Source organism: Coenobita brevimanus, chromosome 52, assembly GCF_032717465.1.
Source record: "Coenobita brevimanus isolate Jiangsu-jjx chromosome 52, ASM3271746v2, whole genome shotgun sequence".
In the NCBI taxonomy this organism is placed as follows: domain Eukaryota; kingdom Metazoa; phylum Arthropoda; class Malacostraca; order Decapoda; family Coenobitidae; genus Coenobita; species Coenobita brevimanus.
In genome coordinates, this window is record NC_137005.1 from 9,513,956 (window position 1) to 9,536,392 (window position 22,437).

At 42.9% G+C, this 22,437-nt stretch overlaps 1 protein-coding gene across 1 annotated transcript in view; it reads left to right on the forward strand.

Moving 5' to 3' along the window:
* LOC145400456 (immunomodulatory peroxidase-like) overlaps window positions 1–16,238 on the forward strand; it is a 99,679-nt gene extending 83,441 nt beyond the window's left edge. The window contains exons 9-21 of the mRNA XM_080272969.1: window positions 24–136; window positions 466–603; window positions 1,168–1,269; window positions 2,082–2,195; window positions 2,918–3,050; window positions 3,273–3,400; window positions 3,931–4,133; window positions 5,053–5,222; window positions 5,796–5,904; window positions 6,340–6,427; window positions 15,297–15,378; window positions 15,447–15,510; window positions 15,563–16,238. Coding sequence (XP_080129095.1) covers window positions 24–136; window positions 466–603; window positions 1,168–1,269; window positions 2,082–2,195; window positions 2,918–3,050; window positions 3,273–3,400; window positions 3,931–4,133; window positions 5,053–5,222; window positions 5,796–5,904; window positions 6,340–6,427; window positions 15,297–15,378; window positions 15,447–15,510; window positions 15,563–16,238 — 2,120 coding nt within the window. The remainder of the gene's footprint in view (window positions 1–23; window positions 137–465; window positions 604–1,167; window positions 1,270–2,081; window positions 2,196–2,917; window positions 3,051–3,272; window positions 3,401–3,930; window positions 4,134–5,052; window positions 5,223–5,795; window positions 5,905–6,339; window positions 6,428–15,296; window positions 15,379–15,446; window positions 15,511–15,562) is intronic.
* Window positions 16,239–22,437: the final 6,199 nt, after the last annotated feature.

Sequence of the window (22,437 nt, forward strand, 5' to 3'; positions counted from 1 at the left end):
CTCGCCCTCCCCCTCTCTCACAGGTCCCCGCTCCCAGATCAACCAGATCACCTCGTACATCGACGCCAACTGGGTGTACGGCAGTGATCACAAACACGCCAAACGCATCAGGCTCAGCAGGCACGGATTAATGAAGGTGAGAAAGAAGTGGGGGCGGGGGGGATTTGCTTACTGTGTCCATCGTGCCATCTCTCCGCCTTGAATGCTGAGAGATATAGTCAGGGATTAGTGCTAGAGTATGATTCTAGTCACGAAGAAGTGCTCTGGAAAGGATGTTCAGCAAAAAGCAACAGACTTCATGATCTATTTGTGGTTTGTTTTATACAGAGAAGATTTTGACTTTGCTATCTAATTATATCTGTCTGACCCATCTAGTTCGTGAACCCTGCCTTAAACTGAAAGAGAGAGAGAGAGAGAGAGCGCTACCCTTCTAACCGTCCCTAACCCCTACCTTTCCCCCACCAGTCCCTGCCAGTGTTCCGGGAGTACGGCATGAAGGACTTGCTACCCTTGAAGCTAGAGGACCCGGAGGAAGGTTGCATTCGGCCCAACAAGGATGTGTTCTGCTTCGACGCCGGCGATGGTCGAGTCAACGAACAGCTGGTGAGAGAGAGAGAGAGAGAGTAATTTAGACAGATTTGTACTCTCAAAATGTTAGTATTATTGTCTTACAATAATAGTTTTTTTTTTCTGTGAGGTGGTAAAAAACAGCATGAGAAGGTGATACACCACGAATGTCTGCGTATTTTTATTATATATGTAACAGTATAGCAGCTGGTGTTATAACTCTGTGGTGGTAAAACCCTTAGCTCAGGCAAAAGTGTACATTAACACACCACTGTCCATATCCGGGAGTTGGCCAGAGTTTTATTTATATTATTGATCTGTTTATTTATGTCACATTATATCAATAGGCCTACAGTCCCTTCCATCCCCCAAAGGCGTAATACCAGTTGGCTGTCACTGTTGATTTTTTTGTTTCATGTGTGTACTTATCACGACCCATAGCTAACAAACACTTAGCCTTACACAGCTGCATAGGTCACTCTTCCATACCGTAAAATTCTTATCCATATTATAGTGTTTACTGTTGTGCCGTCAGTTGTATTTGTAATGTTTAATTTTGTGTCGCCAATTGTGTTTATATACTGACTCACGTGTCCTTAGGTTCTGGCGGTGTTGCACACGCTGATGATGAGGGAACACAACCGCATCACCATGGAGCTCTACAGACACAACCCACAATGGGACGACGAAAAGCTCTACCATGTAAGTCACAGCCAAGTTTTCAATCATGTATCATCTTCGTCTTCATCAGCATCATCACCATCACCGTCGTCTTCATCATCATCATCATCCCACACTATTTTAAGTGAATGGAAATGGTCTAGAAAAAGAGAAAGGAGCACCCACAAGTAAAAAAAAAACTATCACCGGAATGCCTATAAGTGAGGATAACGAGATGGATGGGCAGGTTCATGCTGAGGGACAGAACTGAGATTAGTGTGCTGTGAGAGAGACTTGGCATGAGAAGTATTAGAGAAGTGATGTAGACCAGTAAGTTGAGATGATTTGGACATATTGAGAGGATGGTGGAGAGAGGCTTGCTGAGGGGGGTCAAATCGTGGGATTGGCCTGGTTCCGTCCAGTGAAAACAAATCGACTATAGTAGGTACTGGTATGATGTAGATTTTTTTAATAGGGGGGTTAGTAGGAAGAGAATATATTTGATCAAGAAGGTACGGTAGGTGAATGTATGAGGTAGGTTGTTGATAGTGTTTACGGTCGAGTGTTTTTATAGTCCTTTCACCTGTACTGCCCAGATTTTCGTCCTCTTGGATCTTATTTCACAGAGAACAGTTACAGAATAAAATAATGCTACGGCTCTACATTCTTTCCACATCACCTCTTCGTGAGTAGCCTCTTATTTTAGCCCTAATCAAATAGTACAGCTTAGCATTCGAGATGGAGAGATGGTAATTTTAGGCCAAATTTGAGTAGAAAGAGTCTTCTTGCCTGGTTTCTTCACATCCCTAATCCAACACCACCATCTTCTCACCTCTTTCTCTCTCACTCCCCAGGAAGCACGGCACATCATTGCAGCCATCGTGCAGCACATCACCTACAACGAGTTCTTGCCCATGGTGCTCGGCAAGGAAGTGATGAACAAGTACGGCATCATCCTTGAGAAGCACGTAAGTCGGATGCATTTTCTGTCTTTTTTCATGAGGATTTCCTGCATCATCCTTGAGAAGCACGTAAGTCGGATGCATTTTCTGTCTTTTTTCATGAGGATTTCCTTGTGTGTGTGTGTGTGTGTGTGTGTGTGTGTGTGTGTGTGTGTGTGTGTGTATGTGTGTGTGTGTGTGTTGTACCTCCTGTTATATAGCCTACAACATAGAAGTTATAGAGTTACCTGTTTGCACTTGTGACTGAAAGAAAAGGAATTTTTCCCTCAGTCTATATCAGTGTTTCTTAAACTTGCGCGGGCAGCGGACCCCATCTGTTAAAACTAATCATGTGGCGAACCCTTAATTATGAGTAGATTTCCCTCCTACCCTACCTCTTGAGTTTAAAGGTATTTGTAGGCTATAATATACTAAAATTGTTAATGAATTATTTATTAATGGCTTAACTTGAACATAACTGTTGATATTCCACTTCACATAACTGTCATAACATTATTTATTTTACAGTTTATTATATGTTTTATCTTTTACTTAAATTAGCCTGCGGACCACACTTTAAGAAAAACTGGTCTATACAGTACTTACACCCAGTCAAACGTCTCATTTTATACCCTCTTTCCTCTTCCCTATTATCTCTCCGTCTTTCCTCCCCATCTTTCTCGCCCCTCCACACCCTCGCTCCTCTTCTCCAGTACTATATCTAACCCTGTCTTCCCCCCCCTCCCCAGGGTTACTTCGACGGCTATGACCCCAAGATCGATCCCTCCATGTCAGCCGATTTCGTGACCTCTGCCTACAGGTTCGGCCATTCCCTCCTGCCCTCCACCATTGAACGCTGGAGCCCCAACCACAAGTATATCGGTAAGGCAAAGCAATGCAGAGAAAGTGACTGAGAAAGAACAGATTCATTGACTGACTGATTGATAGAGGCAGACAGATTGATAATTAAATAGACAGATAGTTGGATGAACAGAATAGATCGATGGATAAATAGACAAAGATGAAAGATTAGGCAAAGCAAATGCAGTAGACAAAAGAGTTACTCCTAACCTCCAAACCCTCCCTCTGTCTCTCTCCCACCAGGTTCTCAGCGTCTTAGTGAGATGTTGCGTCAGCCCTATGACCTGTACAAGGGCGGGTGGTGCGACCAGTACATCATGGGTCTGTGTAACCAGGTGGCTCAGGCTATGGACGACTCAGTTACGCAGGAGGTGGGTTGATGGCATTATTTTTTTCTTTTCCTCTCTTTTCTTTCTTTTTTGAGTTGATGGGATTGTTTTGGGGAGATTTATGGGTTTTTATTAGGTTGGTTTTGGTGGTGTGACTGGTAGAGCACTTGAGTTGGTTCGCGCTGTGGCCTACGTGCAATGGTTCAAGTCCAAGAGATGACCAGAGATTTTCCTTTCATGTGTACACAACCAGGGGCGTAGATTGGTCTCGTACTGCTATTGTTCTGGACTAACAGTAGCGTAGCCTCGTACCCCTACCCTCCAAAGGGGACAAAATGGGATTTGTCTTTTTTTTTTTCACCGTTTTTAGGAACTGTAGTTGGGTTTAGTGATTCTGGTGTGGGATTGGTGGGTTGAATTGGGCGTTATTTTGGATTTAGTTGCTTTGTTTTGGGGGTTTATGACCTGTATGAGGGTGGGTGGTGTGATCTGTATTCATCATGGGGCTTACAGGAGGTGGCTTGATTGTCGATTGAGTTGGGTTAATTGAATATGCTTTTCCTCCCCCTCAGGTAACCAACCACCTTTTCCAAGATCCAGGCAAGCGATTCGGTATGGACTTGGCGGCTATCAACATGCAGCGAGGAAGGGAACACGGCGTCAACTCCTACAACAACTTCAGGGAGTTCTGTGGCCTGCCCAGGGCGTACAGGTTTGAGGATCTGCTGGGAACCATGAGCAACAAGACCGTCAGTAGATACGCGCAAATCTATCGGTAAGTTCATTGGGGTGCTAAGGAATCCAAACATCTTGAGTTCTTTGGGATGCGTTCAGAGGAATCCAAACAATGTGAGGTCTTTGGAGTGTGTTCAGAGGGGTGCTAAGGAATCCAAACAATGTGAGGTCTTTGGAGTGTGTTTAGAGTACTCAGGAATCCAAACAAGATGAGATCGTTCACAGGAGTGCTCAGAAATCCAACTAACGGGAGGTCTATGGGGTGTGTTCAGAGGAATCCAAACAATACAAGGTCTTTGGAGTGTGTTTGGAAGAATGCTCAGGAATCCAAACAATGTGAAGTTTTTAAAGTGGGTTCAATGCAGTACTCAGGAAGCCAAACAACATGAGGCCTTTGTAGTGTGTTCAAAGGAATATCATGTAATACAGAAGCAACGCCAGACCCTTTGGGTGAGGTCAGCTGTGTGCAGAGAATACAAACGAAAACAAATCTGTCGAGTTAATTGGAAGTATTGCAAAGAAAATAGAGTAGCAGGATATCAATGGAGGGTGTTTGTTTACAGGCCAGCTCAACATTCACTTCCCTCAATCCCTTCCCTTCCCTCCCCTCAACTCCTCCCCTTCTCTCAACACCTCCCCTTCTCGCAACCCCACCACCTCTCCCCTTCTCTCAGCCTCTCCCTATTTCTCAACCCCTTCTCCTCTCCTCTTCTCTCAACTCCATTACTTCTCCCCTGTTTTTAATCCCTCCCCTTCTCTTAACTCCTCCACTTCTCCCCTTCTCTCAACTCCTTCACGTCTCCCCTATTCTTAACCCCTCCCCTTCTCTTAACCTCTTCACCCCTCCCCTTCTTAATTCCCTTCCCATTCTCTCAACCCCTCCCTTTCTCTCAACCCCTCCACCTCACCCCTTCTCTCCATCTCTCCCCATCTCTCAACCTCTTCACCTCTCCCCACAGCCACCCTGACGACATTGACTTGTGGAGTGGAGGTGTCAGTGAGCGTCCCCTGCCTGGTTCCATGATCGGCCCCACCTTTAGTTGTCTTATTGGCCTCACCTTCAAGGAACTCAGATTCGGTGACAGATTCTGGTATGAGAACCGCGGATTCCCCTCAGAGTTCACTCCTGGTAAGTGTGTACGCCGTTCTGTTCCATTCTCATGACCTAAAATTTCCATCTCTCCATCTTGAATGCTGAGTTGTAACAATAGATGAATACAATATGATGCTAGTCACGAAGTTGTGCTATGGGAAGGCTGTAGGAGCCGTTGTACTGTCTTCTGTCACTGAGGTAGGTGAAATTAAAGCTGTTAAATGGCGAAAATCTTGGCCAAGTTAGTGTAAAAGGACCATGGTAACACTATGCGCTGTTTTGGCCCACTCCTTTCATTATTACTATTATTATTATTATTATTATTAAACTCCTCCACTCCTTATGGTGCAAGATAGGATTGGATGATGGATAGATTATTATTGTTATTATTACTTCACTCATCTTAAATGTCGAGACCAACTGCCTAGCCCCGGGCTCCTACGCTCCTCATGGGGCAATGTAGGATTGGATGATGGATGGATGGATTATTATTATTATTATTATTATTATTATTGTTATTAAGTATGTGCAGTTTAATCTTCTGTCACTCCCCCAGCTGCACTTCATTCATGACGTTATTGACCTTCTGTCCCCCCCCGCCTCCTACAGCTCAGCTCGAGGAGATCAGGAAAGTCAAACTCTCCAGGATTATTTGCGACAACAGTGACGAGATCAAGACTATGCAGGTGTATGCCATGGTACTGCCAGACCACGAGATGTGAGTAGAGTGGAGATAGCCTGTGTAGTATTGTGTAGTTAATGTTGAGTGGTTTGATTTTCTCTCAGGTAAATATAGAAAACGATTGTGTTAATTGAGTAACTCCTCAAGGTTTGTGTTTTTTCCAGTAGAGAGTTGGAGAGATTGATGATTCAGATAGATGCAGTACGTAATGGATAGATATAGAAATTATCCGTAATGAATAATGGTAGAATTAATCTGTAATGAGTAGATCAAACCAGTATTATTTGATGTTTTAATAATGTGTTGCTGTAGAAGAAAAAGATTAATTAAAACAGTATTATTTGTTGTTTTCGTCATGTTTCTTTTAGTTGTAGAAAAGTAATCGTGATGCAAAGGGTATCCAGTGCGGGGTGATGTGCCAGCACGGTGGCGTCTGTTGCCCCCTCTCGTAACCCTTTCCCACCCTTGCAGCAACCCACGCGTGCCTTGCCAGTCCGGGATCTTGCCGAGGATGGACCTGAGCAAATGGCGGGATTCCCATGGCGGCCCCTTCCCCCGCGTACGTCCCTTCTAGTAGCCGCACAGGCCACTGCTCTCGCTCTCCCTCCTCTCTCACCGCTCTCTCAGGCGACAGCTCTCCTCTACTGCTGGATGCTTAGCCCTCCCCCCCCTCATCCATGCGCCTTTCTCGCCTCCAAGTCGCCTTCTAACCCTCACGTGTTCCCGTTGCTCCCAGTCTCCGCCTCTCCTCTCCTCCAGTGCTTCCCCTTTTCAAGATTTCGCTGTGCAGTGCTTGTGGTCCTTGAGTGTAAATAGAGCGAGGTGCCAGCCCGGGCTCCTCAGGCCTTTCCATCTTCCGCTGAACCTTTTATCTCTCACCGAACCTTCTGACTCTCAGTGAATCTTTCAGGTTTTCAGTGAACGTTTGACTTGCAACTGAGCACTCCATCCTTCAGTGAACGTACCAGCCTTCCAGTGAACTCTTTCGTCTCGCACGTATCTGTCACCAGTCTTTTGTGGTGTCCCAGATTTTACAAGTCCCCCAGCCTTCATTCTCCCTCTTGGGCAGTCGTAGCTATTACTCTCTAGCCTACCCTCACAAACTGTTTTTGTTTAACACTAATTTTTAACCCTAAATCTTCTCTGGCTTCGATTTAAAAATAGATTTCCAGTATTACCTAAAAGCCACTGCATCTGTTCAACCACCTGAATTCCCTGCAGTGCACTTTTCCAGTCCAGTTAATATGATGATAATAGGTTGTTCGCCCCAGTCGCTGAGATGTGCAATCGAACACATCCCAGTCTTACTCCCCTCATTGCATCACACACCTCAACAGACTGACGGTTTTAATGACGACTATAAATATCTGCTTTGTTTTTGCCTTTTTAATGGAGGTGTGATGACTGGAAAATGGTAAGAGTTTTGAATGTCATACTCTGCTTCAAAAGTAAGTCAATTCACTGTTGATTATTTCTCACGCCTCAAAAGACTGACACTTTGAATGCCTATGTATACAAAATCTTTTTTTTTTTTTTCCGGAGGTGTGATGAACAGGCGGTACTAGATTTTTTAGTGTCATGTCCTTCCCAAGGCTCAAACCATTTCCGTATAGATCATTTCTCACCAACGTATCAGTACGGAATGTGTATGAGTGCCTTAAAGTTCCAGATCATATTTCACATAAATTGCGTTTCACCAGCGTACCAGTATATAGTTCTGAGTGCCATAAAGGTCATAATCACACTATATGCATTGTTTTTCAACAGTATATCAATAGAGAATCATACTTTAAAATGTGGCCAGTCGTCAGTCAGTCAGTGAATGGGAAGTGAGATCAAAATAAACCTGTCTGTGATAGCAGTTACGTCCAGACACAGTGAGATTAGGAAAAATGTCTGTCTACATGCAGAAATGGTGTTGACTGTGATGGTGTAACAGTTTATGCCCTACTTGGACCCTCCGGAACACAACATATTGTTGTGTAGCAATCAGATGCTTCAATTCTCTCGCCTCGCCTGTCTGTTTTCATTCTGGACGCTTGAATGCTACGTATTGGCCTAAGTGTATGTTACCCTTCATTGAGCGTAATAACATGCATCTTTGTCCCCTACTCATAATTTTAGATATCTCTATATCGAGTAATGAAAAACGGGCAAAGGAGGCCAATGGATTTTATTATTTAACCGTACGAATGTTTTGTCTCTATACCTGAAGGGGGTCAGTGTCGAGCTAAAACTGTTTTATCATCACGGAGAACACAATTTTTCCTTGTTAACAGATCACATACATGCACGGGATTTAAAAATGTAAGAATATCCTTTTTTCTTATGGATGTCAGCAGAGTATTAGTATCTGGGTATGATTTCTCTCACTGAAGCAATTTCATGGCACTGCAGGACGGCAAGAAAGAATGGTAAAAGAGATAGGCCTAATATACTGCACCCACGAACGCAAATGGAGCGCGGGACAAAATAATAATGATAATAAATAATAATAATAATAATAATGAGAATAATAATAATAATAATAACAATAATACACCAGCACAGAAGCAATACACCAACACACAACCGTACCTGTCCTCCCATCTCCCATGTTTCAGTTGTTGACTTATGATTTAATATTTTTTACGGGTTCCTGTTTACAAAATAAACACCCGTTGCTCATAACTTGACGGAAAATCTAATAAAATGAACATTAAATATAAACACACGCATGGTTACAATATATATATAAATTTTCACATTTTTAAGTCGTCTTCAATCCAAAAAAGCCTATCTGAGCTTTTTTTTTTTTTTTTTTTTAGATTTATGTGTAATGATAAATGGCCTTATTCTCGGTCGCTTTGGAGACTTCGTAGCTCCTTGTCCTCAGCGATTTATTTACCACGTTGCATCTGAGTATTTCGTAGTGGTGGAAAGCATATCGTTGTTTTAAAAGTATAGATAACATATAAGGAAAATAAAGGAGTAACATGCAAGGTAAATCGCAGGGGAAGAGTTGTTACGAAGTCTTCCACGCCAAGGAGAATATAGCGCAAAATATAGATTATAAGAGTGTGCGGGGCCGAAGTGTGTGAGTGCCGGAATCTCGTAAAGGGGCGCGCCGCGCCACACAGCCCACCCCCCCGGCCCCCAGCCCCCTCTCTCTTCGTATCCTACCCTTCCCTCATTCACTCCTCAAAAACTGAACCTCTCTTTGTGCTGAGCCAGGATTTAAAGTCGTATATACTTCGGGTTCTTCAGTTCTTTATGTATAATATTCATGCATGCAGATTTGTATGTAAGTATGTATATATGCATATAGATGTATGTGTGCACATATACATACATAACTTGTATATATATCAGATCAAGAAAATTAACATCTAATGTGTAAATCTTGTCATAGGACCTTACATAGGTTATATCGGTGGAGGTGAACAGTTGATATATATATGCATATGAATATTTCTTCTTGGTGTATCTGTATGCATATGTATAGTGACTGACATACACACACACGCGAGAAATTTCCAACCCCTCACAAGTCTGTGGAGGCCACCATCCCTGCCTGGCTCCAGAGGGTGAGTGTTTGCCCCCCACTCTGTATCCCCAATCCTCCCTGCCTGAGAGAGCCTTCACCACACCACACCACACCACTATACCTCCACAATACCACAACCACCTCCCGTACTTGTCATCACCACACGAATACCTAAATACCTGCTCACACACACACACACACACACACACACACACACACACACACACACACACACACACACACACACACACACACACACACACACACACACACACACACACACACACACACACACACACACACACACACACACACACACACACACACACACACACACACACACACACATTACGCTCAACAATAAACCAGAAAGTAAATCTGCAATTACCAGCAATTCACAAGCACATCACTGCCCACGTCACACACTCCTGTCACCGTAAGTACTTTCCATACACTGTACATTCATCGTAAGTTTTTCCTCCTCCTCCATACAAACGCCACAGTAATGATAAGCCTTTGATGGAATTTGTTTTGAGAAGTGTTGTGAAGGCTCTCTCGGCTTTTGGTGTCTGTCCTTCATCTCCCCCATCTTCTCCCTGGGTCTTCTCTTCCTTCTTATCTCCTCTTTCTCCTCCTCTTCCATTCCCTCTTCTCACCTCCTCTTTCCCGTCTTCTTCCCTGCCTACTGTACATCTCTTTTTCCTCCTCCTCCCATTTCTGTCACTCCCCCTCTTCGTTTTTGGTCATTATATCGTGAATCACCTTTCCTCCTCTTCTGTCCCCTCCTGTTCCATTCCCTCATCACATTTTCTCCCCTCTCCCATCCTGTTCCCTCCTTCCTTCCTACCCCTTTCCCTGCTCTTTCCTTACCTCTTCTCCACGCACACTTTCCTCCCAGCTCCCCTCCTCCATTTTCCTAGTAAAGATGCATACTAAACCAACACCTACACACTTATTCTTCCTCGATATCATACTACGGGATGTAAGGAGGATATATTTTGTACATAATGAAATATAGTATTTTGCATAATGACCTTTTTTTTTATTCCTTGAACCCTGTGTCATTTTGTATTCTTTCTCTCTGTCTATTACGCATTTCATTTTTCCTTCGTTTTGTCGCCCATTTTTGCCAGGCAGCCAACGCATATCCCATGAGGCTTAGCAGAAGGAATTGCAGTCATAATTCTTGTAAAAACCAGGCTTATTTTTCATGTTGTTTTTTTGTATCATATCACTGTCCAGTGTTTGTGTAAATATTTGTAAAAATGCTTATTATAACCGTTTATCATTAGAACAGCGAGGGACCTACTTTTCATGGGCTTAGCAGGTTAGATGGTACCTTTTCCTTCAGCCATTTATTTTCTCGAATGTTATTTATTCATTATTAATATATCTTCATAACTTGCTGAAGTAACGTACGAGAGATTATTAACGTTGCATGTGGGGAAAATAAGTGATGTTGAATTCAGAACTAAACTTGAAATTAATGTCTTGTTTATCTAAAATTCGTTTTTCCAGTGGAAACAGATCTTAGTTATGACTGGATATTTGTGAACCTCGCCCCAAGTACGTCTAAGGAAGAGGTACCTTAGGATGCTTGTTAAACCCCACGAGAATACGGTCTGAGATGTGTGCACTAACTATGTTGCATATATCACCACTTCACCCCACCTCCCACACATACACCTGTCAATCCGTGTGTGGGGTGGGGTCGACGCAGGGCAGGTGACGTAGTGACCACCGCAGCACAGGGATATTCACACTGATTACCCCAAGCTGCAGATGACCTTGGAGCCACACACACATGACTGGACTGACGCCTGAAGCGATTGAAGCCATCGACACGGGAATGATTTTATGTACAACTTCCTGGACTGCGTTTTTCTATCGGATTTCCAAATTTTACTCTGGTATTTGAGCATCGACAGACTACAGGTGGACGCCAGACGGAAAATTTCACCCGAACATCATGAACTACACAGGACCGCCAGCTGAGGAGTATTAACCCTAGACTTTAGCCAGAAAAACAAAGATGAGTCGTACTCCCAATTTAAGGACTAAGTTGTTGATAGTTTTTTAACCTTTTGGCCTTGAGAGATCAACAGTTACAAGTAAATTAGTTTGGTGTTAGCCAGAGTAAAACTAGATCAGTTGTCCCTTGTGGTTTAAAAGTTACTGTGACCCAGGATGTCAAGTTTCCAGTTCAGGATGCACTAAGTTGTTTTTACCCTAACTTGGCCCGGATTTCTGGCTTTTGCAACTTGTTTCACGTAGTTCAGTGGCAGAAAAAGACAGCTGTACATCCTCTCCATGGCACTTTTTCGCGACTAACATCCTGTTGTAGCTTTAATCTCTTCTTATAGTTCGGATTTCAAAATGGAGAGATAGCAGTTTTGGGCCAGGTTAGCGTAAAACCAGTGACGAGGCCTTTTCCATAGTGTAAAAGTAAACCCTGAAATGTTGATTGTCTTAAGTATGACATATGATTAAGTGGATACGTAAGGTAGGTAGCTAGTAGACGCTTGATAAACTTCCTGTCAAGAATAATGAGCAATGAGTGTGTGTATGTGTGTTGATTATGCCTGGGGAATCTGTATATACCGCCCATCTCCGCACAGACTAATGTATCGGTTACAATGACCTGATATATATATATAACTGACGATCTCGTTTGACCTGATAATAGCATGACGACTGCCAACATTCTTAGCTCCAGTCAGATTTTTGGCTTCACTTTTCTTTTTAATCTTAAGGAGGACTGACGAAACCCGATCACATCTCGCAAAAACATCCACACAATTTCCCGCCCTGGATGTTCACTTTTATTAACCTCTTCAGCTCAAAATCTTCTCATTTCGTTCGTATTACTGTCAGATGATTTTACTCAGCCAAGGAGAGGTCTCGCCGGGCTGAAGGGGTTACAGGCAGTTCTCTGTATCCCCTTCAAGTCGAGAATGTCTTTTATGCTGTATTCTTTTTGCCCCCCGATCATTTTATTCGGCTGAGGCAGTTGCCTTAAGATGAAGGGGTTAAGAACACACGATGCAAATAATACATGCCTACATAACATACAGTACATACACATATACAAGAATACAAATATCAGCAAATGAGCAGAAAACATTGACAAAGACGCCGTAAGCTAAGAAAAGTTTTACAACTCACTGAACTGCCAGACTACAGTAGACTTTTCGACCTGCCAGTCAGATTTTCGCTCCTGTCGATGATTATTGAGAAAATATACGACTTGTATTTACAGTAAAGCTTGTACTAAATTTTGCCATAGAGCTTATTTTTAAAGTAAAGCTTTTAGTAAATCTTGTCCCAGTATTTTAAAAGCAGAAAATCAAGTACTTCCCTTGCGGAGTGAATATTAACAGTGAATATTAACTTTCCCATATTAACTTCCCCAGAAACGTCCCATTCTTTTCAACCTACTGTCCTTATATTCATTTATGCTTGTTTATTACCCCATTCTTTTTAATTCCTTTATTTTCTCTTTACTTGTTATTAAAAAGCCTGTTCTTATGCTTACTGCGTGCGTCTTATAACATTTTCCCATTTCAATTTATTGTGTCTTCCTTCAACTTTCACAGTTTTCATTTTTTTTTTTTACGTTCTATTATTTTCTGTATTCATTGTGGGAGACTTTAGCCCCTCATCGGTTGAGGAAGCTCCCTGGCACCTTTTCCTAAGCGATTTATTCTTGTTATGGCCAATTACAATTATTTTGTACGTTATTTATTCAGAGTATGGCGATATTGGAAAGATATATGTAAGACAGAAGAGGACAGTAAGGAGTAATAAGCAAAATAAATTGCTTTGGAAAAGGTGTTAGGGAGCCTCCGTAACCGACGAGAATATCAGCCCTTGTTCTAAGCTTACTGTTTATATCTCAAGTCTTTCTTTCGCGTGTGTTTCTTCTTTTCGCTGTCATATATCTTGCGTCTTCTCAATTTCCTTTGTTGAATGCGAGACTTTATACTTCCACCTCGTATTTCCCACTTCAGATCGTTTCATGAGTTCCTTCTTTCCACTGTCACAATTCTCATGTGTTACTGTATTGTGTGTTGTCTATTCCAGTCACCTAGAAAGTCACTTGACTGTTACCTTAAGGAGTGGTGTTGTGACGCCTCTCTTTCTTCTTCCTGCTGTCGTGTGAGAGTAAGTACTGGATGAAAGTTGGATGGTTTCTGTTTGTTGTGTGAATGTATGAACCTTGTATATTCCTTACCTGTGTACCTCTTTTAGAGTTAAGTACTTATCATGTAAGGTACCTGTATGATATGTGGATGTTCTTTTGTATACCTGACAACTTCCTGCTCGAATGACTCTGGTTGAATTTGGGGGGTATGAATTGTGTATTTGGGGTCGCATTACCTTCATCATGTTGTTCAGCTTGATTTTATTACACTCAAGGGTTTTATTCAGACTAACACCAGACGATTTTGTTCAGTTGAGAAAAACCTTCAGAGAACTGGGCTTACCTCAGCAGAATATGATCGTATGGCAGAACAGTGCAATACCCAAGTAATGTAATGCACATGAAAGGATTTGTCGAAATAGGCTCGAGACCTTCAGATAACAGGGCTTCCTTGAGCAGAAAGGAATAGTGTGGTAACAGCCAAAATTTAAAGCATGAGTAAGACCCTGTCTCTGAAAGAATTAACCCATACGTTTGTGTGAAAACACTCGTCTTTTGTTCAGACTTGCACCTAAGGATTTTCTTCAGTTGTCAAAAATTCAGGCATCAAAGGGTCAACTACTGTATGTAAACTTTTTCATAATAATAGTCACATATACCGTACAGTATTAGATTGCTTTGTACTTGCTCCGATTGACTTTGCCCCACATGCCTTATATGTACCGCCAGCATGATGATGATTGTGATGATGCCTCTCATGTGGAGACGCTCTTCTTTCACCTGTCCATACTTTCTTATCGGTATTTGGAGTTTTCCCGCGCACAGTATAGAAAGCCAATGTAATGACAGATTTTTAGTGGCGTACAAGTCCTCTTGTAATTCATATGTGAGAGGACTGCGGAACCATACTGTCTCTAAACTTTTAAAACACACATCAAATAATCCGGCCTAAATATTTTGACATGGCAGCCTATATTTTTTATGTTTTATAGGGTTACGCATAATCATTTGGTCGAAAGTCAAAATTATTACTTTCGGAGCTGATTTCCAGAATTAACTCTAAATCTCCGCTGTTCCTTGAAAACAACAGTGAAACTAAAATCGTCATCATCTCAGCCTTGATTCCCGGTTAAAGGATGGGATGAAGAATGATCCAGAGAGAGAGAGAGAAAACACACACACACACACACACACACACACACACACACACACACACACACACACACACACACTAAAGTAGGGAAGTATCTAAAGGTGTATAGCCTACCCAGTGGAATAAGTCTCACATCCACATTTACAAACGTTCAAGTTCCTGAAATTCCAGGTTATTCCGTTTATAGTAGTGAACAAACATTTAATTCGCTCTTAGCATTATCAGGATACACAATTTTAAGTCAAAACAAAAAGATACGGGATGCTATAGGTCGTTCGCCCTAACCTGACGAAAATTTTGTCCATTTGCAACTTATTTTCGGTAACTCCATTGGCAAAATACAACTATACTAAGACTATGCATCCTTTCCACTGCATTTTCCATTACTAGCACAGTGTTCTAAATTCGTCTCTTGTCAAAACTTGGGGTTCAAGATGGAGAGATGGCAATTTTAGGTCAAGACAAAGTGGATGGAGTAGAGTGTGATGACGCTTTCCCGATTCGTCCCCACCCGGTGAGGCCTTACGTATACAAACTCCAGATGCCGAGAACGACCCTCCTTCCAGAGTCTGTCTTGATCAATAACCAGTTTTCTTTTATTGCAGCCTGAACCCGCACCCATCCCTCCCTTGCCACTCGACCCCTCTGTTCTCCCACCAAACACCAAGGATCACTTTCAGTTCCCCGGTAGCCTAGCGGAAAATGCGTCTCCCCAACTTCCAGTGTCTAAGCCTCTTCCAGCACTTTCTTCAAAGCCCCATTCCTCTCCTCCCCCTCTCCCTCCCCCTCTCCCTCCCCCTCCCCCTCCCCCTCCCCCTAAGCCCATTGTGACCGTCAGCGGACCCAAACCCTCGCATGGTCGGCCTCCTCCCGCCTTCGGCCCCGTCAAGCCTTCATCGGAACTCCATGCCCCGTCCCAGACCTACGGCCCTCCACCCTCTCCATCATACGGACCTCCACCTGTACCTGTACCACAGCCAACGTACGGAGCACCAAAACCTCAGCCGCCAAAGCCAAGCTATGGACCACCACCACCAGTACCAGAACCAGGCTATGGACCACCTCCACCAGCGCCAAAACCCAGCTATGGACCACCACCAGCACCAAAACCCAGCTATGGACCACCACCAGCACCAAAACCCAGCTATGGACCACCACCAGCACCAAAACCCAGCTATGGACCACCACCAGCACCAAAACCCAACTATGGACCACCACCAGCACCAAAACCCAGCTATGGACCACCACCAGCACCAAAACCCAGCTATGGACCACCACCAGCACCAAAACCCAGCTATGGACCACCACCCAAGCCTGTCAGCCAGGGTTACCTACCACCAAAACCGAGCTATGGACCGCCTCCAGTGCCAGAATCAGGCAACTTCCACGCACCATTCGAGTACTGCGAGGGTGACTTTGCGCCTCTGCCCCCAGCAGTTCATTATGGCCCCCCGCCTCACTTCACGATGGGATACCGACCCCCGTTGAAAAGGAAAGCGCAAAACCCGTTCAGGAGATTCTTGGGTATGATGGGAGTCAATATCTGAGCTGCCGCAGGGAAGGAATTTATTTATGTTACATTTTTATTTTTGTATTTGTTGTTATAACTGTAGGTCTATGTAAGTTGCAAGTTTTGGTATTGTATTCGTATGTAAATATTCTTTCACTTCATGGGATTTTATCCCCTGACTGAATTCGAGTGACCTATTTTAAAAAGCCTTTATATTTTTTACCATCAAATTCATTTAAAACATATACTGCATATTCTGAGACATTATGAGAGTTCCCCCGACATTATGAGAGTTCTCCCCTCTGACAGTAGCCAGGATAATAAAAAAATAATAATGATAAAATAAATAAGAAATCGTAATGCAGTGGATACGTGCATTGCAATATTTACATACGTGTACCCAAAACATTGCACCCCAAATACTCAGCCACTTGGTCCATGTTCAGAAACATCCTTGTCGCAGTGTTTACTGGTTACCTCTTACCTTAGCCGGTCCATCTGGTCATACTATGTTACCGGTACAGTCTGATGCAGGGAAAGTTTTTTACCTGTTAATTTTACTTCATTATTACAGCCAAATACAAAAGTATTAAATTTAGCCAGCCATGACATACAAAACTAACCCTTTGGAATGCAGCAGCTAGAATAAATTATACATGTTGAACCGTCCATTCTAAAGGGTTTAAATGCAGTGAATGTATTAAATTTATCCGTCCTACGTTTACAGTCTAATGCAGTGAAGGTATATGGTTAAAGTATCTACCTCTCAAGTGACTGTTGGCAATAAACCAAAACTTTAGGTGACATTCAGTATTTCCCCTCGGCGCCACAGTCACACACACAACCAAATATACAGTACACGCCAACGGACCCTGCCACGGCTTCAAATTCAGCAAAACTTTTCCACCCAATAGCCTTAACTTTCTAGCTCAAAGATGTATGAACGCGTATTTAAATCTCGCTCAAATATATATCCAAGCGTTAAATCTAGGTCAGATAATATGTATACATAGATATTTATATAATCGTAGGGTATGAAGTTATAATGCAATATACTGTAAATATTTTATCTGTTATAGCGTGGCTCCTGCCGTAGTAATGTTGGTCATTGGTGTGTCCAGGGGGGTGACCCAGAGTAGCCCCGTCAACAAATGAAGTCGAATTGTGAAATCATTGAGAGTTAGGAGGAGGACAGGGCAAATACGAGGCACAGATGATGAAACTGAAGAGATTTGAAGTAGACAGTGGTATAGTTTGGTTTGGTTATTTTAGTTTTTGGTTGACTTCATTTTTGTTGATAAGGCGTTAACTTGTGCGCGTCCACCCCACAAACTCAATGATAATCGGTGGGGCTCGAACCCAACCCTCAGCGCGTCCTCCAAATGTGGGGCCAGAACCAAACCGACCGAGTCACCGAGTCAGCCCCTCCCCCTCCCTTCCCCCATCCCAGAAATGGTGAATCCATCCTTATAATTCATTGATCAAACCGAGTACCTTGACCCCTTTTAAACCTGGTGACGTCCTTTTTGACAGACGTATTCTTGCTGCCACCAAATGATTTAATTCAAGATCCTCCCAGGCTGAATGGAACTTTTAATGGCCCTCACCAGTCTGAAAAATCTCGCCTTGAAAAACTCTGTTTGTAGTGAGCAAGAATATTATTATTTAAAAACCTCCGAACTAAGTAGGTTACTTAAAGACGTTGCATAGGTGAATATCCCATGCAGTTATCACCTGATGTGGGTTCAGTCTTTCCTACACAAATGGTTACGGACACAAACATGAATTTTGAGCAGATTTTTTTTTTCTTTTTTTTTACTGAGTTTTGAATCGAGGAACTTACAAACCTTTAGCAGAAACGTGTAATGCTTTGAAAGTACCATAAGTCATTTTTAAGTCACGTGTCATCCATTTAAAGATATATATTCCACGGACCTCCACGTCTGGCTCTGGGTCCCCTCCCCCCTCTCGGCCACCTTGTTCATGGTGACCTGGATACGCCACTGGTTCATACTGTAATGGGAACTAAGTTATTCTGGGGTCATCCTTAACCCCTTGGCTGCTGTGGACTCTTCTGTCTGCCTGCCTTTCTGTCTGTTTATCTATTTTTCTGTCTGTCTAGCTGTATCTATCTGTCTGTGTGTATCCATCCATCAATCCGCACATCCATCCATTCATCTGTCCATCTGTCTATATCCATCCATTCATTTGTCCATCTGTCTGTCTAACTTTCTTTCTGTATCTGTCTGTCTAAAATCCGTCTGTCCATCTATCCATTCATTCATTAGTTCATCCATCCATCTGACTTTGTCTCTTCATTTGTCTATAGCCAGACGCCCATCCATCCATCTGACTCTGTCTCTACATTTGTCTATAGCCAGACGCCATAATCCCAAAAAGTGGGTGACCACAAACGAATCGCCTCCATGTCACCCTTTCCTCTACGATCGGACTGACATGTACTAACTGATGTATATTGTTGCTAACCCATGGCGATTATTTCCGAGAGATAGTGCCAGCAGTCAAAGGGTTAATTTCTCGGCGATATAGGCAGCATGAATGTGTATATAAATATGTATAGTTATATTTTATGAAGGCAAATTATCGCCATCCTTCGACCAGTGTTATCGTTGTAAAGTACGTGGACAATACTGGCGTGCTTCTTGGCCATTTCTGTACGCTTCAAAAATAAAATTACCTGTTGAAAAAACTTATCTAATTTACCTTAACAAAGTTAGACTGGCTTCTTTACTATGCCTTTTGTATTATCTTTAACTAAGGTACATTAATAAAGTTAATACTGATTCCTTTACTAGGCATTGTGAATTAGTTTTTTACCTAGCTACCTTAATGTTACATTTACTAGAGAGAGAGAGATATATACGTCCCTGATCCTCCTTCTCACCCCGTGATCCTCACTCTCACAATCCCCCATCAACACGTCCCCCTTCCTGAGTAAATCTATACCTGGGTAGTCAGTAACACGCCTTGGCTTAACCTCGATAAATATTCCTGTCTAAATTGTCACAGTTTTCACTCACTTGGCAATGAGCTGTCGTGTGTGTGTGTGTGTGTGTGTGTGTGTGTGTGTTTTACCTATCATCGTCATTATCATCAAGTATTATTATCAATGATGTAACTGTGATCTTGAAACAGGAAAGCAAAAGAGTAGAACTGTTATCATCATCATCATCATCATAGACCTGTATTCCACCGTTATGACCATGAAAATTATAAAAAGAATAAGTGCAATCATTCATCTTTCGGGCTTTAGAAATTTTATGGTTTATTTATTGAGCTAAAAGAAATGAATAAATAACATTCCTTTATAAATACTTGTGTTATACTTGTCGTAATCTATTGTACTCTCTGTTTTGTGCCGGGCAGTCTTACCAGAGAGAGAGAGAGAGAGAGAGAGAGAGAGAGAGAATTCTTGGCAGCACACACCGTCACTTGGACCCTAATGTCGAACCGTCTATATTGAATACACGATACTACTGAAGACTGTATTAAGGAAGCTGAAATTCAAACTCTCCCCTGCGCCAACTGGATTCGATCTCACGACTTTACGATCAGCATTTCCTCTCCTTCAACACATGACGACCATATGCGCCAGCTGCGAGTGGATGTTTATATGAATTTATATCCTTTTGTCGCGTAGAGTAAAAAGTCATGTGGAGAAATATTGGGAACTGAGGGAGACTTGGTAAAAGATTTGGTGGTAGTGGTGGTAGTAGTAGTAGTAGTAGTAGTAATAGTAGTAGTAGTAGTAATAGTTGTAGTAGTAGTAGTTGTAGTAGTAGCATTTGCCCAATATGTGGAAAACACCCACAAAGAACCAGCAGACCTCTACATTGTGGGTAAGACAGCGGCTCACGATGTCGGTGTAATCCAGTCCACAGAAGGAACTACCCAGGGGGATCCCGTTGCCATGGCTATGTACGCCCTGGCGATGACAGTGCTGCAACAACAGATCAAATACGAGGCCACCAATGTAAAACAGGTAGCCTATGCAGATGGTCTCACAGGTGCTGGCAAGGTTGAGGATGTGAGGAAGTGGTGGGACCTTGTAACAACTCATGGCCCTGAAATAGGTTACTACCCTAATGCAAGTAAGTCCATCTTGATCGTGAAACCAGCTTACTATCAAGATGCACAAGAAGCATTTAGAGGCACAAACGTGATAGTGACCAAGAAAGGTCAGAGGCATCTAGGGGCTGTGATTGGAACTAAGGAATTCAAAGACAAATATGTGAGTGATATGGTAAAGACATGGGTAGAAGAAATTCATACACTATCCAGCCACGTAAAAACAGAACCCCATGCAGCATACAGTGCATTTACCTATGGTGTAAAGTACAAGTGGACCTTCGTGATGAGGACCATACCAGACATCGAGTTGCTGCTACAACCAATGGAGGATGCAATCAGGGATTCATTCCTCCCATCTCTAACCAATGGCCACATCCCCACACCAGAAGAGAGGGACCTTCTAGCACTACCACCCAGGATGGGAGGCCTTGGCATTATAAATCCAGTAGCCATGGCAAGCTATGAACACAGAAACTCACTCAGGCTCACCGAATCCTTGTCACAGAAGATCTGCGCCCAGGCTGAGACGAGTGAAATCGACCACCAAAGGCAGAAAGACATAAAGACACAGATAAGCAAGGAGCGTGAAGCAAGACAAAAAGACCAGCTGCAGCACATAATCGAACATCTAACACCAGACCAGTTCAGAAGAGTTGAAATTGCACAGGAGGTTGGGGCATCGAACTGGCTCACAACCCTGCCTCTCAAGGCAAAAGGCTTCCACTTCAACAAACAAGAATTTATTGACGCCATAGCCTTGAGATATGAGTGGCCAATAGAGAACCTACCTCAACACTGTGCCTGTGGCACTGCCTTTGATGCAAACCATGCAATGGTATGCAAGAAGGGAGGCTTTGTTTGCATCCGACACGATGAAGTACGCGACCTCATTGCCAAAATGCTGCAGGAAATATGCCATGATGTCACGATTGAGCCAGCTCTGCTACCCCTGGACGGCGAGCACTTCACCCACAGAACAGCAAACACATCAAATGATGCGAGAGTGAATGTCAGTGCTCGAGGTTTCTGGACACGTAGGCAGAGGGTGTTCTTCGACATCAGGATATTCGATCCCATGGTAGCATGTCATCGTGAACTGCCTCTCGAAGCTGCACACAAGAGGAATGAACAAGAAAAAAATAGAAATTATCAAGAAAGGATTCAACATGTGGACCACGGTCGATTCACTCCCCTTGTGTTTACGACATCAGGTGGAATGGGTCCAGAGGCAGTGAGATTCTATTCGAGACTGGCAGAGGTTCTTTCTGAGAAGAAACGTCAACCGCAGAGTTCTGTTATGGCCTGGATGAGATGTCGACTCTCATTCTCCCTCGTGAGGTCTGCTCTGCTATGTCTCAGGGGCACAAGATCATCAGCCCTCAGGCCTGTCTCTGTGGCGGGTATGGATTACGATGCTACAGTGGTCGAGAGTCGCATAGACCAGCGACGACTCCAATAGTTTAATGTCTTTATTTACACTGTAATATCAATAAATAGAAAAATAAAATAAAATAATAATAGTAATAGTAGATGGTTGGTAACCACAGCCGTTGGCGTGCTTGGGGCCAACGGATTGTAATATGAGCGTTAGTGTTAACCTTCACAATACAACTCCAAATGGTGAACTGTATTAGGAAGGTTGGTTTTGATCTTCACAATATAATTCCCAATGGATGGAGGTGAAGTTTGTAGAAAAAAAAAAAGTTGTAGTAGTAGTAGTAGTTATTGTTCTTGTATTTAAAACAGTAGTATTTATGCAGTAACCTTGGTAATGGAAGGACGGTACCGAAAAACTTGATGAAAGAATTGGTAGTGAGTACAAAGCTGTTGAAAATGGTAATATCAGTACCCTATCTCCTGGATTTATTTAATACTTGTATACCCCCCTTTTCTTCGACACTCCTGGTTTTAGATCAGTAGCAAAATGGACCGTTGCATAATCTCTTCATCAGGCTGGCAGCATCGTCAACTCCCTTCATACTCTCCTCGCATGAAAAATGAGTGAAGCGGAGACCCTTTTCCTTTCAGTAATTTTTAGCAGGAACGGTAGTGGAGGGATTCAGGTGAGGTGAGTGAACGTAACAATGGCCGAGTTGATATTCAGTCAGCGGGGGAGCGTTGGAAATTACCCTCAGTCAGTGAAG